Raw genomic sequence first — 15,569 nt, 5'->3', positions numbered from 1 at the left:
CAATTTGGACCCCTTGGTCAGATTTTAAACGTCACATAACGTTTATACCCCTCACTTTTGTATAAAATTCCAATTTCTAAAAAGTTTTTTTTTTTTTATTTTTAAAAATCAGGGATATTTTGGTCTTTTTATGAATTTTTAACGGCTAAAATTAACGGAAGGGTTCAAATTGAGAGCAATTGAAAGTTCAGGGGACTAAATTGAGATATTTTGAAGTTCAGGGAGGTATTTCAAAACGGGTAAAAGTTTGGGGGTCCTTAGTGAAGTTTCCCCTTAATTTAATTACCACACATAAATGCACGTGAACAAGAGGCTACTTCCTTCAAATGATCAACGACATTCCAAACATCTATTACTACTTAGGGTTTATTTGGAATTGTGTTTGATGGGCTTTTAATACTCAAAATGTTCGTTTGAAGAAAAAAGTATTCGCTTGGTAAAAAAATTAAAAGCGCTTTTAAGGGTCCAAAAAATTTAAAAATGATCAAAACACCCTTTTAACAAAAGTTAAAAAATAAAGCTTTTATTCAAAAACTTTTTTTAACTTAAAACTCTATTTTTCCAACTCAATCTCAAAGAGACATATTGTCCAAATTGTCATTGAAAAGGACACTACTTTTTGGAAACGGTAGCAGTTTTAATAATCGGTTGACTTAAAGCATCCAACCTTCACTAAATTCCATCCTCCATCTTTGAATACAACACCCTCGCGCCTCCTTCCTATCTGTTTCCTCTGAGGCCAAAAGTGAATGACGAATGAACTTAATACAAAATTAAATAATTAATTAGGAGTTGTTTGTTAAACTCTCTTTAGAGCATTTTTGCAGACTTATCAAATTTTACTCACTCAAATAACAAAAAAATATATTTTTCTTTATTTTAACTATTAACTTTTTAAAAGTACTACAGAAACCTCACTATTTTAATTTACAACTTTCACTAATCCATTTAAATATTATTTTTTAAAAACTTCTTTAATTATTTTTTTAAATTTTTTTTTCAAAGAATAGTGAATGAGAGATAAAATTTATATTATTTATTATTTCATTTGGTGAGTGAATAGTACTCACTAAAGATAGTGAATATTGTTCACTCACCATTTTATTTTGGTTAAAATGGTGAGGCTGAAATGAAAGATTTTAGACACTTTCACCAAATTGCATTACCAAAATAACTAAAAAATTGTTTTGATGAGGCTACGCGCAAAAAGTACTCTTACCTAGATACTATTTATGCCTGTTGTGGAAAGAATGAGAATAATGATTGGTATAAAAAAAAAAAAAAAAAAAAAAAAGTTGTATTGAAAAGTAAAAAATTTTTGTTTGTAGTGATTTTTTAATTTGAATAATAGTAAAAAATAAATGATGTGATATAAAAAGTGAATATTTTGTTATTAATTTTTTAAAAAAATAATAAAGTGAATAGCATCCAAGAGATGTGAGGTCGTTAACAATCAACCCCTTATACCAAAAGTAAATAGCATGTTTGAAAAATATAGTTATTAAGTCAAAAAAATATTTTTTAGTGAAATTTTATTTTTAAACTTTTATCAAAAGTGCATTTTTTGTCATTTTTTGGACTTTTAAATCTTTAAGAGCTTTTAATTTATTTTATCAAATATTTAAATTTTTTAAATATTAAACGCATTTTTAAGTTCTCAAACTTTTTGACATAGGCTTAGATTTTTCACTTACCTTTTGTTTATATAATTTTTGTGTATTTTTTTAATTATAAAATATTTTTTTTAAAAAAAAAAAATCAGATTTTAGTATACGGACATGTGGGTTAAGCTTCTTTTGAAATCTGTCGACTGTCATTCACTTTGGGTCTCAGAGGAAACGGATGGAAAGGAGACGTGAGAGGGTGTTGTTTTCAAAGATGCAGACACGTGTTTACAATGACATTTTGGACAAATAATAGACGTTTGCAATGACGTTACCCATGTGAAGGAGTTGGCAGCCTCTGGCTTAAGTGCATATTAATTTGTCTCGTATCTGGTAAATGATATGGTCAAGGTCAAGGGGATAAATAAAAAGGATAAGGTTCGAATTGTAGCCAAAATTGAGATGAATATATATATATATATATATATATATATATATGAGATACCATGGAACATATATATTCACAGAGCACTAGAGCACAGAGAGAGAGAAGGAAATGGATTCAAAGATAGCAGAAGCTGTTAAGGCTCATGCAGTTTGTATTCCATTCCCAATACAAAGCCACATAAAGGCCATGCTCAAATTTGCAAAGCTTCTACACGGCAAAGGTTTTCACATAACCTTTGTGAACACAGAGTTCAACCATCAGCGTTTTCTGAAATCCGGAGGTCCCAACGCCTTAGATGGGTTGCCTGACTTCCAATTCAAAACTATTTCAGACAGCCTTCCTCCATCGGATCCCAACGCTAGCCAAGACACTGAAGCTCTTTGCGAATCCGTCATGCAAAACTTCTCGGCTCCATTTTCAGACATCCTCCTCAAACTCAACAGTACTGCAACTTCTTCAAACAATCCTCCAGCCACGTGCATCATCTCAGATGGTGCCATGCCATTCACTCAAACTGTCGCTCAAAAGCTTGGAATCCCTATTGTAATGCTCTTCACGATCCCTGCTTGCAGTTTAATGGGTTTTATACAGCCTGGTCTTACTACAAATCTAAATGATCATGCCGTCAAATTGACTGTTGAAGCTCTAGAGAGAGCTCCTAAAGCTTCAGGGATTGTTGTTCACACATTTGACGCGTTAGAGCAGGAGGTTTTGGATGCTCTCTCCCCTATGTTTCCTTGTGTATATGCCATTGGCCCTCAGCAATTACTACTTAATCACTTACCCAAAGATCCTCTGAAATCAACTGGGTATAGCTTGTGGAAAGAAGAGACGGAGTGCCTTAATTGGCTTAATTCTAAAGCACCTAACTCAGTAATTTATGTGAACTTTGGAAGTATCACTGTCTTAACACCACAGCAGCTGGTTGAGATTGGTTGGGGACTTGCAAATAGCAAGTTCGCGTTTTTGTGGATAATTAGGAATGATTTAGTTGTTGGTGAATCAGCGATTTTGCCACATGAGTTCGTGGAAGAAACTAAAGAAAGAGGACTAATAACAAGTTGGTGCCCTCAAGAGGAAGTGCTTAACCACTCCTCTATTGGAGGGTTCTTAACTCATTGCGGGTGGAATTCGATTATTGAAAGCGTTTGTGTAGGAGTACCCATGATTTGTTGTCCATTTTATGGGGATCAGCAAACAAACTGTAAGTATGCTTGCAATGAATGGGGCATTGGCATTGAGATTGATAATGGTGCCAATAGAGGGGAAGTGGAGAAGATTGTGAGAGAGTTGATGGAGGGAAACAAGGGTAAGAGAATGAAGAAAAAGGCCATGGAGTGGAAAAAATTGGCCGAAGAGGCCACTGGTCCACATGGGTCTTCATCCATCAACTTAGACAAGTTGGTGAATGATGTTCTTTTATCAAAAGGATAGAAGTTTTAGAAGAAAGTGATAATAATGAAAAAGGTATTATCGTTTAAAATTTTGGGTATAGTCTTTTCATTTCATATAAATGTTTTTCATTTCATATTTTCATATGTTATTAGGTGAATTGAAAATGTTGTGCCTTTTAATTTTTTAGGAGTTATTTTACATAGGAGTTATATGGGAGTTATATGAGATGTACATAAATAAAGTTATTATGGAGAAGTTAGAGAGGTGATTTGTATCTTATAAATACCCTTGTAAACAAATTATTTAATCAAGTTGAATAAAATTGAATATTCCTCTTCTTAATTTTGTGTCCTCTCTTACGCAGTGTTATTTTCAATTTTCAACATATACTCTTGATTTTGATTTCTGCCCAAGGATTTGACTTGCTATAGTGTTCATGGGAGAAAATTCAGCTAAATTTAGCATATACTCTTGATTGCTGCCCAAAGATTTGGCTTGCTACAGTGTTAATGGGAGAAAATCCCGCTAAATTTAATATAAACATAGCTGACATCATTTACCAAATCTAACAATTCCATATAAAAAACTGTTCTCAAAATATATATATAACAATTGAAAGGGCTTGTATATCTTGCCTATTCATTGGATTCATGCATAATTTTTTTATAAAAATTTCCTCTAACTCAATTTAAAGAGTTAGTGGAACTTTTGAAAAATGAGACTCATTCATGGTTGTCGACATCTGGGTTAGTTCAACGTTTAGAAAGTGAATAAGTACTCATATGTAGAGGACGCATGACATTTTTATAAATTAGGTTGAAAGAAAATTTTTCAACCCAATTTGTAGGTAAACTTTGTCCTTCCGCTGGTGCCTTTGGCAAGTTTTTGATCTCGTTCTCTCTCTTTTGCGGACGTTTATAGTCAAAGGCTTCGTTTGTTTCGCTATAAAATAATTTATAGAAAATGTTTTACGTATTTTTAGGTGTTTGTTGCGACGTAAAATAATAGTCAACGAAAAATATTTTTCTTTTGGCCGAAAATTCTTCTTTAACTTTAAGAAAAAATCTTAAACCATTTTTCAACTTTGAGCATTTCATTCTAAAATCAACAGACCATGCCAAGGCCCGCCTAGGACCGCACAGGGACTTGAGTGGAACCTACTCGGGACTTGACCGAGAACCGCCCAACACCTACCCAGGACCTTGCCGAGAACCAGCATGGACTTGCCCAGAACCAGCTCGAGACTTGACCGGACGTGCCCGGAAACCCGCCGGGACTTAACCGAACCTACTCGGGAGCCGCTCAAGACCCCACCGAGAACTGACTGGGATCCGCTCGGGACTTGCACAGGACCCGCCTGAGACTTGACCGAGACTCCGTCGGGACCTGACCAGGACTCACTCGGGACCTGATCGAGACCCGCACAAGACTTGACCGGGACCCGCCCGAGACCTCGCTGGAACCTGACCGAGACCCACCCAGGACCTTCTTAGGACCTGACTGGGACTTGACGGAGACTCGCCCGAGACGCGGTGGGACTTGCTCGGGACCTGACCGAGACCCGCCCAGGACCAGCTTGAGACTTACCCTAGACCCGCCAGAGACTTGCCCGGGACCTGCCCGGGGCTTGCTTGGGACCTGTTCGGGACCCGCCAGGAACTTGACTGGGACCTGCCCGGGACCCAACTGGACCTGCCTGGGACCCACCCAGGACCTAACCGAAACCCGCTCAGGACCCACCCGGTACTTGATCGAAACCCGCCTGGGACCCGACCGAACCTTCATTGGACCCGCCTGGGACCTGCTTGGGACTTGACTGGGACCCAATTGGACCTGAATGGGACCTGCCCAGGACCCCACCGAAACTTGCCTGGGACTCACCCGTGACCTACCCAGTCGGGTCCCGGTCAGGTCTTAGTGGGGTCCCGGGCTAGTTTGGGCGGGTCCCAGTCAAGTCCCAGGCAGGTCCCGGTCAAATCCGAGGCGGGTCTCGAGCAGGTTCGTTCGGGTCCTAGTTGGGTCCTGGTTATGTTCCGGCGGGGTCCCGGGCTAGTCCCGGTCAAGTTCCGGGCAGGTCGTACTTAAGTCACGGGCGGGTATTTTTATATTTTATTTTTTAAATTATTGTATATTAGTATTTTTATGTTGTGAACAAAAAAAATATTAGTGATTTTTCGTGCGCGCGCCAAACACCGAAAAATGTTTTCATTGTAAAATATTTTCCAGTAAAATGACTTCCTTGCAAATATTTTACGACGAGAAATATTTTATGCCGAAACAAACGGAGCCTAAGATTGGTTGTGCGATCAACTGCATCAACTGCATCATCATCATGTCAAAAAAATATACGACAACTAATGCTATTGATTCAGAGCTAGCAATTCGAGTTGACGTGTCAGGTTCGGATCGACCTGCCAACTCATTAAGGGTCAGCCCTAACAGGCTAACACACCATTCACTTTTGTTAAACCCTTCCTCTCCCCTTAGCACCCTTCACACTTTTTTTTTTTTTTAAAAAAAAAAAAATCAACATCAAAACATTCTCATTATTTTACTTTTATATCACATCATTCACTTTTTATATCAACATCATTTATTATTGATTACTTTTCAAAAAAAAAAAAAAAAATCACTATAAAACAATTTTTTTTACCTTTCAATAAACAAAATTTTGTCCCAAGTAAAATTAGGAGAAAAAATTATATCCACGCTCAAGCCAACGTAAAAAAGCAACACTTGGAGCCCCACGTGATGGGTCACAAGTCACACCCAACATCAACATGTCACATGTGGGTTAAGCTTTTTGATATCGCCCATTCACTTTCGGTCTCAGAGAAAAGCGATGGGAAGGAATCGTGAGGGTGTTCCTTGCAAAGATGGAGGATGGAATTTGGTGAAGATTGGATGCTTTAAAGTCAACCGACATTTATTCAAACAGCTATCGTTTCGAAAAATTAGAGCTACAAAGCAAACTTTCATTAATTTCAATGACGTTTGCAATGACGTTACTCATTTGAAGGAGCTAGCAGCCTCTCGTTTACATGCATATTTGTGTGGTAAATGCTAAACGATATGATGATGAATAGGTAGATTGATAAAATGGGTGATCATTATATATATCAACACATACACACAAAGCAGAAAGATAGATAGAAGCAAATGGATTCAAAGACGGTAAAAGTTGATAAGGCTCATGCAGTTTGTATTCCATGCCCAAGTCAAAGCCACATAAAGGCCTTGCTTCAATTTGCAAAGCTTCTCCACAGCAAAGGTTTTCACATAACCTTTGTCAACACAGAATTCAACCATCGACGTTTTCTGAAATCTAGAGGCCCCAAGTCCTTAGATGGCTTGCCTGACTTCCAATTCAAAACAATTCCAGACAGCCTTCCTCCATCGAATCCCAATGCTACCCAAGACGCTGATGCTCTTTGTGAATCCATTATGGAAAACTTCTTGGCTCCATTTTCAAACATCCTCCTCAAACTCAACACTGCAATTAATGCTTCAAACAATAATCCTCCAGTCACTTGCATTATTGCAGATGGTTTCATGCCATTCACCCACACTGCCGCTCGAGAGCTTGGAATCCCCATTGTAATGCTCTTCACCGTCTCTGCTTGCAGCTTAATGGCTTTTATGCAGGTTCCTTCTCTCAGGGAGAAAGGCCTCATACCCCTTAACGGTATAACACCCTAATGAAATCTTGGATTGTCTCTATTATGATTGTTTACAAGTTTCCAAACTAAAAACATCATTTCTTTTTGCAGATGAGAGTTATCTGACAAATGAGTACCAAGACACAGTTCTAGACTGGATTCCAGGTATGAGAGATATTCAATTGAGAGATCTCCCAACTGTTATTCGTACTACAGATCCAAATAACCCTTCCTTCAAAATGGTTAGTCAAACAGTAGAGATAGCTCCCAAAGCTTCAGGAATCGTTGTTCACACATTTGACGCGTTAGAGCAGGAAGTTTTGGATGCTCTCTCCCCAATGTTTCCTTGTGTATATGCCATTGGCCCTCAGCAACTACTACTTAATCACTCACACATTAATGACCCTCTAAAATCAATTGGGTATAGTTTGTGGAAAGAAGAAAATGAGTGCCTTAATTGGCTCAACTCTAAGGCACCAAACTCAGTGATCTATGTGAACTTTGGTAGCATAACTGTCATGACACAACAGCTGTTAGTTGAGATTGGTTGGGGACTTGCAAATAGCAAGTTCATGTTTTTATGGATAATTAGGCCTGATTCAATTGTTGGTGATTCAGCGATTTTGCCACCTGAGTTCGTGGAAGAAATTAAAGGAAGCGGACTAATATCTAGTTGGTGCCCTCAAGAGGAAGTGCTTAACCACTCCTCCATTGGACGGTTCTTAACTCACTGCGGGTGGAATTCAATTATTGAAAGCATTTGTGCAGGAGTGCCTATGATTTGTTGTCCATTCTATGGGGATCAGCCAACAAATTGCAAGTATGCTTGCAATGAATGGGGCATTGGCATGGAGATTGATAATGGTGCCAAGAGAGGGGAAGTGGAGAAGATTGTGAGAGAGTTGATGGAGGGCAACAAGGGTAAGAAAATGAAGAAAAAGGTCATGGAGTTAAAAAAATTAGCCGAAGAGGCCACTGGTCCACATGGGTCTTCATCCATCAACTTAGACAAGTTGGTGAATGATGTTCTTTTGTCAAAAGGATAGATGTTTTAGAAGCAAGTGATAATAATGAAAAAAAGGTATCATCATTTAAAAAATTGAGTATACTACTCTTCATCCATTTGATTGGTGCCCAAGGGTTTGACTTTCTATTGTGTTCATGGGACAAAATCCAGCTAAATTTAGTATGAAAATAAATGACATCATTTACCAAATCTAATAATTCCATATAAAAAAAAAAAAAAACCATTGGAAAGGGCTTCTATACATCTTGCCTATTCCTTGGATACATGCATAATTTTTTTATTTTTTAGAAGAAGTTACTTCAACTTAATTTAGAAGAAATTCTGCATTGCATTTAAATTATATTTTCTTTTTTAAAAAAACTGTGATGGCTCTATTCTAAAAGTAACATTATTGTGAGCTTGGAAGGGAATTTACTTGTAAAATTTTTAATGCCTGACATATATATGGGAAAGCTTATCATTCTTGAGATGAGAAAGCTAGGTAGTTGGGCCCAAACTGCATGCCTTGACGGTGAACCAACAAAGCAACAATTTAGATAACAATGGGAGACGTGGTACAGAGGATAACTACCATGTCACTTCATCTTAAATGTCACATTGTCCTTACAAGGAATCAAGCAACGCTCTTACCTTGGAGTGAACACGTAGTGCCACACAACATTTGATAATAGTCAGAGTTTGATAGAAAACGAAGGAACTCAATGCCATTACCCTGTAAAGACCGTACCCTACTAATGAGCGACACTTGACAAAGAACATACTTCCTAGAGGACACAAATTTGACGCCATGCTTGACCAGGATTGCACCCAATCAGAAGACGATAGTTTGCCGAGACCATAGGAGGGAAAACACTTTGCATAAAAAAGGGTAAGCAACCATTTCTGATACATAGACTTTCTTTCTTTTTTTAGTTGTGCAATATTCTTTCAAAATAATTAAAATAATAAAAAATAATTTTGGTGAAGCTGCTGATAGAAGGGGTTGTACTTGTATTCAAAGATTTGAGGATAGAATTTAGTGAAGATTGGATGCTTTAGCCGACCCATTATTTTATATTTTTATTATTGTCGCTTCCAAAAGGTAGAGATATTAACAACAACAAATAGACGTTCGTTTGCTATGACGTTGATTATATAATTACGCTTACACATCTTAGCCAGAAAATATCAAAGCCAGAGAAAAAGAATTTCTCCTTCCACCAGAAAAAAAAAAAACAAAACTAAAAAAAGAAGTGGGGCTCGTTATTTGAAGGAAAAAGTTTTTCATTTGAGAAATATCTTTCAATTTGGCTTATTATATAAACTGACATGGGTATAAAATGCCTGCAATATATTCTTAAAAAAATGAATGTGATAATTATATATTTTATTAAATAATGTGGTCTGACGCCAAGGAGATAAAAGATATTCATGCAATGGGGATAATATTGATAAAACGGGTCATTATTGTTGATAATGGCTCAAATTGTCAATAAGTGTGAAGATAATTGCTGAAAAATATCAATATTCAAGTTAGTGGGCTCAAGTCATATTTATCTATAAGAGGATAAGGTTAGTTTTAAAAGGAGTCAAAGAACAACTGGAATTTGATTTTTGGAGAAAACGTGTGTGGATAAACATGTGGGTTGCAATGCTTATCTTCATCATGAAAAGACTTTGTATTCATGATGGTTTCGTTTTCCCAGTAGCAATTGGATTAAAATTGTTCTCCTATTTTTGTGATTAGCCATTATAAAAGGACATGCAGTCCTTGGTTAAGTGGGGATCCGAAAATTCAAATTGGTGAGAGCACTTTGTGACATTTACAAAGTGTAGAGAGTTTTTCTTTACTGGGTATTTGAGAAGGACAGTTGAGTGGGGTGTACAAGGGGTTAAGGGCTTGGGTTTGGGATATTAAACTTGAGCGGTTCAGGCTTGTACCATTGTACTCAATATTTCTCAATAGTAAAGAAGGAGACCGGATCACGTCTCGTGGACGTAGGCATATTGCCGAACCACGTAAACTATTTGTGTACATGTGTGATTGGTGTGTGTTCTCGTGTGTTTTCCTTCCAAACTTGTCTTTCGCATAAAGGGCTGGTGGGAAATTGGTAACCAATTAATTATCAATTTTCCCAACAATTATACAATATATATGGTATATATATATATATATATATATATATATATATATATATATATATATATATATATATATATATATATATATATATATATACAGAGCAGGAAGATATATAGAAGGAAATGGATTCCAATATGGTAAAAGCTGATAAGGCTCATGCAGTTTGTATTCCATGCCCAGTTCAAAGCCACATAAAGGCAATGCTCAAATTTGCAAACCTTCTCCATGGCAAAGGTTTTCACATAACCTTTGTCAATACTGAGTTCAACCACAAACGTTTTCTGAAATCTGGAGGTCTCAACTCCTTAGATGGGTTGCCTGACTTCCAATTCGAAACCATTCCAGACAGCCTTCCTCCTTCGGATTCCAATGCTACCCAAGACATTGATGCTCTTTGCAAATCTATTATGGAAAACTTCTTGGCTCCATTTTCAAACATCCTCCTCAAACTCAACACTACAATCGCTTCAAACAATCCTCCAGTCACTTGCATTATTGCAGATGGTTTCATGGCATTCACTCACACTGCTGCTCGAGAGCTTGGAATCCCTCTTGTAATGCTCTTCACCATCTCTGCTTGCAGCTTAATGGGTTTTATGCAGTTTCCTTTTCTCAGGGACAAAGGCCTCACACCCCTTAAATGTATATTGAAATATTCTTGGATTATCTCTAGTATTATGATTGATTACAAGTTTCCAAACTAAAAACATCATTTCTTTTTGTAGATGAGAGTTATTTGACAAATGGGTACCTAGACGCAGTTCTAGACTGGATTCCAGGTATGAGAGAAATCCGATTGAGAGATCTCTCAACTTCTATTCGTATTACAGATCCAAATGATGCTTTCTTCAAAATGGCTGCTGATGCAGTAGAGAGAGCTCCTAAAGCTTCAGGAGTCGTTGTTCACACATTTGATGCATTAGAGCAGGAAGTTTTGGATGCTCTCTCCTCCATGTTTCCTTGTGTATATGCCATTGGCCCTCAACAACTACTACTCAATCACTCATCCAATGACTCTCTGAAATCAATTGGGTATAGTTTATGGAAAGAAGAAACTGAGTGCCTCGATTAGCTTAGCTCTAAGGCACCCAACTCAATGATTTATGTGAATTTTGGCAGCATTGCTGTCATTACACCACAACAACTAGCTGAGTTTGGTTGGGGACTTGCAAATAGCAAGCTCATTTTTTTATGGATAATTAGGCCTGATTTAGTTGTCGGTGATTCTTTGATTTTGCTGCCTGAGTTCGTGGAAGAAACTAAAGGAAGAGGACTAATATCTAGTTGGTGCCCTCAAGAGGAAGTGTTGAACCACTCCTCCATTGGAGGGTTCTTAACTCATTGTGGGTGGAATTCAATTACTGAAAGTGTTAGTGCAGGAGTGCCCATGCTTTGTTGGCCCTTCTTTGGGGATCAACAAACAAACTGCAAGTATGTTTGCAATGAATGGGGCATTGGCATGGAGATTTGTAATGGTGCCAAGAGTGGGGAAGTAGAAAAGATTGTGAGGGAGTTCATGGATGAAAAGAAGAATAAGAAAATGAAGAAAAAGGTCATGGAGTGGAAAAAATTGGCAGAAGAGGCAACTGGTCCACATGTGTCTTCATCCATCAACTTAGACAAGTTGGTGAATGAAGTGCTTTTATTAAATTTATAGATGGTTCAAAGAAAGTGATAATAATGAAAAGAACTACCAATACCATCATTGAAAATTTTGGGTATACTCTGCATCTGTTTGAGTGCTGCCTATTGGGAGAAAATCCAGCCAAATTTAATATGAACATAAATGACATCATTTACCAACTCTAGTAATTCCATATTAAAAAGCCATTAAGACACTTGAAAGGGCCTCTACATCTTGCCTAATGCCCATTCCTTGGATAATTAGATTCATGCATAATCTTTATAGGTATTCTAATAATGTTTACTTCATTTAAATTATATTATCTTTTTTGAAAACCTTGTTGGGACTATTCTGAAAGAAACTTCATTTTGAGCTTGGAAGGGAACTAACTCCTAAAATTTTAAAAGAAATGTTTTTTATTTTTTATCTTTTTCTCATCTCTTATCCATCTCACATTACATTTCATGGTGAATTTGGGAAAGAGACAAGTAAGAGATAAATGTGTAAAAGCTCTGAAATTTTAATATTTAACATATGGGAAAGCATATCATATATTCTTCCAATCTTCTTTCTTTTTTGTAAGCACTCTTTGATATTTGTAGATTTTCTCCTCAAACTTGATCACTCTATTAAACTAACATGTATAGTACTATAAAAAAAGATCTAAAAAGTATATAGAGCATGTAAAAATCACATGCATTTTGAATACATGTCAGTTTAGTAGTTCAAGTTTGAAAAAATTCCTCTGATTCGGAGGAAAAGGCTCCATCTGATAAATTTTTTTTTTTTTTTTTTTTTTTTCTCTTCTTAAAACAAAAACTTTAACAAACACACAAACATATAACATCTCTAAATTCACAAAAATCATTTTCACAACACTTTTTCAAACAAATTAACAACTAGAGCATCCTTAATTCCTTTAATGAATAAACAATCAGAGGATACAAGCTTTCAAAACGTCAAAAGGCCATTCTAATCCAAAGATCAACTGATTAAATTCGTATAATCATTAATAATAGAATTTCAAAGAAAGGAAAATTATTAAGAGAAATGTTTGGTTTTCATCTTTTGCTCATCTTCATACAATAGATGAGCAAATCCACCATTAAATATGAGGAACCCACACAAAATCAATGATAAATTAATTTGTACAAAAAGATGGTCAAGAGATTAGTAATCTCAATTATTAATACCAAATTCAAGCTCTTGTCAATTTTGGTCCATATTGTATCTTTGTCTTGTGGCAACTCACAATAACACCAACAAAGACACTACAATATTTTTAAAATCCTACCATGGAATTCAAGTTGGGTAATAATTGTCTATTAATAGCATGCCAAATTTAGCTCAATCATCTCTCTTATAAATATCCACGAGATCATTCTTTTAACCCTAGCTTTTGGCTCAAGGGTTCATAGAGAATAATGGAGAAGCTTGTACAATTTGCAATTATGGTGATGATTGTGCTCCTTTTCATCATGTTCAAAGCTGCTCCAACTACCGAGGCATACAAACTTGAGATGCTTCATTGCCACTGTGACAAGATTCATTTGTGCTGCATGAAAGGTGTAAACAATTGAAGCTTGGCTTGTTTCTTTGTTATTAATATTATGTTTGAGTGCCAAGGGTTTACATATTAGGGGAAGGCCTGTTACCTCTCATTGGAACAATATAAAAATAAGTGTTCATTTTGTCTATATTTTTAGAGGGTTCTGATTTAAGGTCCGTTTGGTTTTGTAGTTTTGAAACGTGGGAGTTAAAAATTAGTGATTTCAAAACCTACGATTTGAAAACGCGGGATTTGAAGAATTCCACTGTTAAAATAACTCAAAAGACTAGAGAGTTATAATTTAAAATAATGCTATATACTACAATGTTACCACATAGTTATCGCACAATACTGATGTGACGGTTCCAATCAACTACTGAATTTTTTATTTTAATAAAAACTTATTCAAAAGTTGGTTGAGATTGTCATGCCAACATTGTAGGATACTCTTTAATTTATAGTATGCAGTGTAACATTTGTCAATATCAATCACAATTTGCCATTCCAAAGTGCTGCTCTAAGAAAGCAATAATCACCATGAGTCTTCTTCTTCGTTGGAATTCCCAATGGCTCAGAAACCTTCGGACAGTTTGGGAGCTTTTCAAATTAGTAAAGGAGAAGAAGGCCAATTTTTTGTTTCTTATAAAACAAAAAGCAATTAGCAAAAAATGCAGTGATTAAGGGTGAAAATTGGGTTTGCTGGCATGCAGAAGGAAATGTTGAGAAATGCATTGGAAGATTCTCAGTTATGTGAGTTGGGATATAAAGGATCAAAGTTCACATAGAGAGCAATAAAAGTAGAGAAAATTTTACGAAAGAACAATGGCAAATAAAATGGTGTGAGCAATAAAAGAAGATTCTCAGTTATTTGACTTAAAAATCTCTCAGCCAATCAGGCCTTTGGTGAGAGACCAAAATCCTCCTCCCCTCCATGTCTGCAGGTTTTTTTTTTTTTTTTTTTTAATTGTTGGCCACAGTATTTGCCTTTGTCATATAAATATTTAAGTGGGTTCTTTTTTTTTAATGATTTTAAATTGGGAAATGTTAGGTGTTCTCTTGTACATATGTTCTCGTCGTCATATTATATTTTCTAGGAGAATGTTAGGGGTTCTCTTAGTCCTAAGTAAATATTATTTAAAAAATAAATAAATAAAAAAAATAAAAACTGGCTCTTATTTCTCTCATCCGAATTTTAGAAAATAATATCCACTTAAGAGTTAAGATAAACATTTCCATATTTTCTAAAAACCAGGTAAGAGAAATAAGTGTCAATTTCTTTTTTGCTTTTTTAGAAAATAATATTCACCTACGATCAATAGAACACCTAACATTCTCCTTTAAATTATAGTGGTAAAAGGTTTTTCGTACAAACCAAACAACGGGAAAAAAAAAATGTTTTCAATACTATTTTTAGAGTCTCTACCAAACAATGAAAAATTAATGATTTATTTTTTAAAATTATTTTCTCTCATAAACCAATTTACGTCAGAACAAACATAGCCTAACATAAAAATTAGAACTAGCAACTTTTGACGCAACTCGCGGATTTAACACGAAATTAATGGGCTAGAGACTTAGAGTTGAAGAATCTTACCAGTTTAATTAAACAGGTCATGTTAGAGTTATCCTATATTGTAACACCCGATCCTATATAGGAAAGATGATAAATAGCTCACATAAAGTAGATGGTTTATAAAAATAATAATAAATGCTAGTCTCTCATTGCCTAATTACTATGTGAAATTAAACTTTATAAAAAATTTGGCGAGTCAAGTTTTAGGGTTTTGCCCATTAAATTAAATTGGTTGGATTATCTTCGACTTTTCTAGACCTATATTCAGGCCTCAAAATAATTAAACCCAACATGAGAACACGAATCGAAAACTTTAGGTCACGTTTGGTTTGCGGAATAGACCCTTTGATTAGACGAGATAACATTAGGTATAACTTGTCCTTTGTTTGGTAACACTCTTTTCCTGAGAATAGTTTATTCCCATAGGACTACTAATCTCATACACACAGATTAGCTAGCTAAGCTACTAAAAAACGAGTGACTTAACTAATCCTTTATTGTGGGATTAAAATTATTGTGTAAATTGCCACAAAACCCCCTACCCTTCTCGCACCCACGATTTGTCTTC

At 35.9% G+C, this 15,569-nt stretch overlaps 2 protein-coding genes and 1 pseudogene across 2 annotated transcripts; all 3 read left to right on the top strand.

Annotated features, from left to right (window-relative positions):
- The first annotated feature begins 2,129 nt into the window (after nt 1-2,129).
- LOC132181500 (7-deoxyloganetin glucosyltransferase-like) lies at nt 2,130-3,789 on the top strand. The gene has a single exon (XM_059594750.1). It carries the CDS (start codon nt 2,161-2,163, stop codon nt 3,484-3,486), a length of 1,326 nt encoding a protein of 441 aa, XP_059450733.1. The 5' UTR covers nt 2,130-2,160; the 3' UTR covers nt 3,487-3,789.
- A 2,817-nt stretch (nt 3,790-6,606) lies between these two features.
- On the top strand, nt 6,607-8,152 carry LOC132180266 (7-deoxyloganetin glucosyltransferase-like). Its single transcript, XM_059593018.1, has 2 exons — nt 6,607-7,132; nt 7,218-8,152. The coding sequence occupies exons 1-2, from the start codon at nt 6,607-6,609 to the stop codon at nt 8,150-8,152; spliced, it is 1,461 nt and encodes a 486-aa protein (XP_059449001.1).
- Nucleotides 8,153-10,377: 2,225 nt separating this feature from the next.
- The window catches only part of LOC132180714 (7-deoxyloganetin glucosyltransferase-like), a 6,307-nt pseudogene continuing 1,115 nt past the window's right edge, over nt 10,378-15,569 (top strand).

This window comes from Corylus avellana, chromosome ca5, assembly GCF_901000735.1.
Source record: "Corylus avellana chromosome ca5, CavTom2PMs-1.0".
NCBI classification, from domain to species: domain Eukaryota; kingdom Viridiplantae; phylum Streptophyta; class Magnoliopsida; order Fagales; family Betulaceae; genus Corylus; species Corylus avellana.
This window is presented reverse-complemented; position numbering and strand designations above follow the sequence as displayed.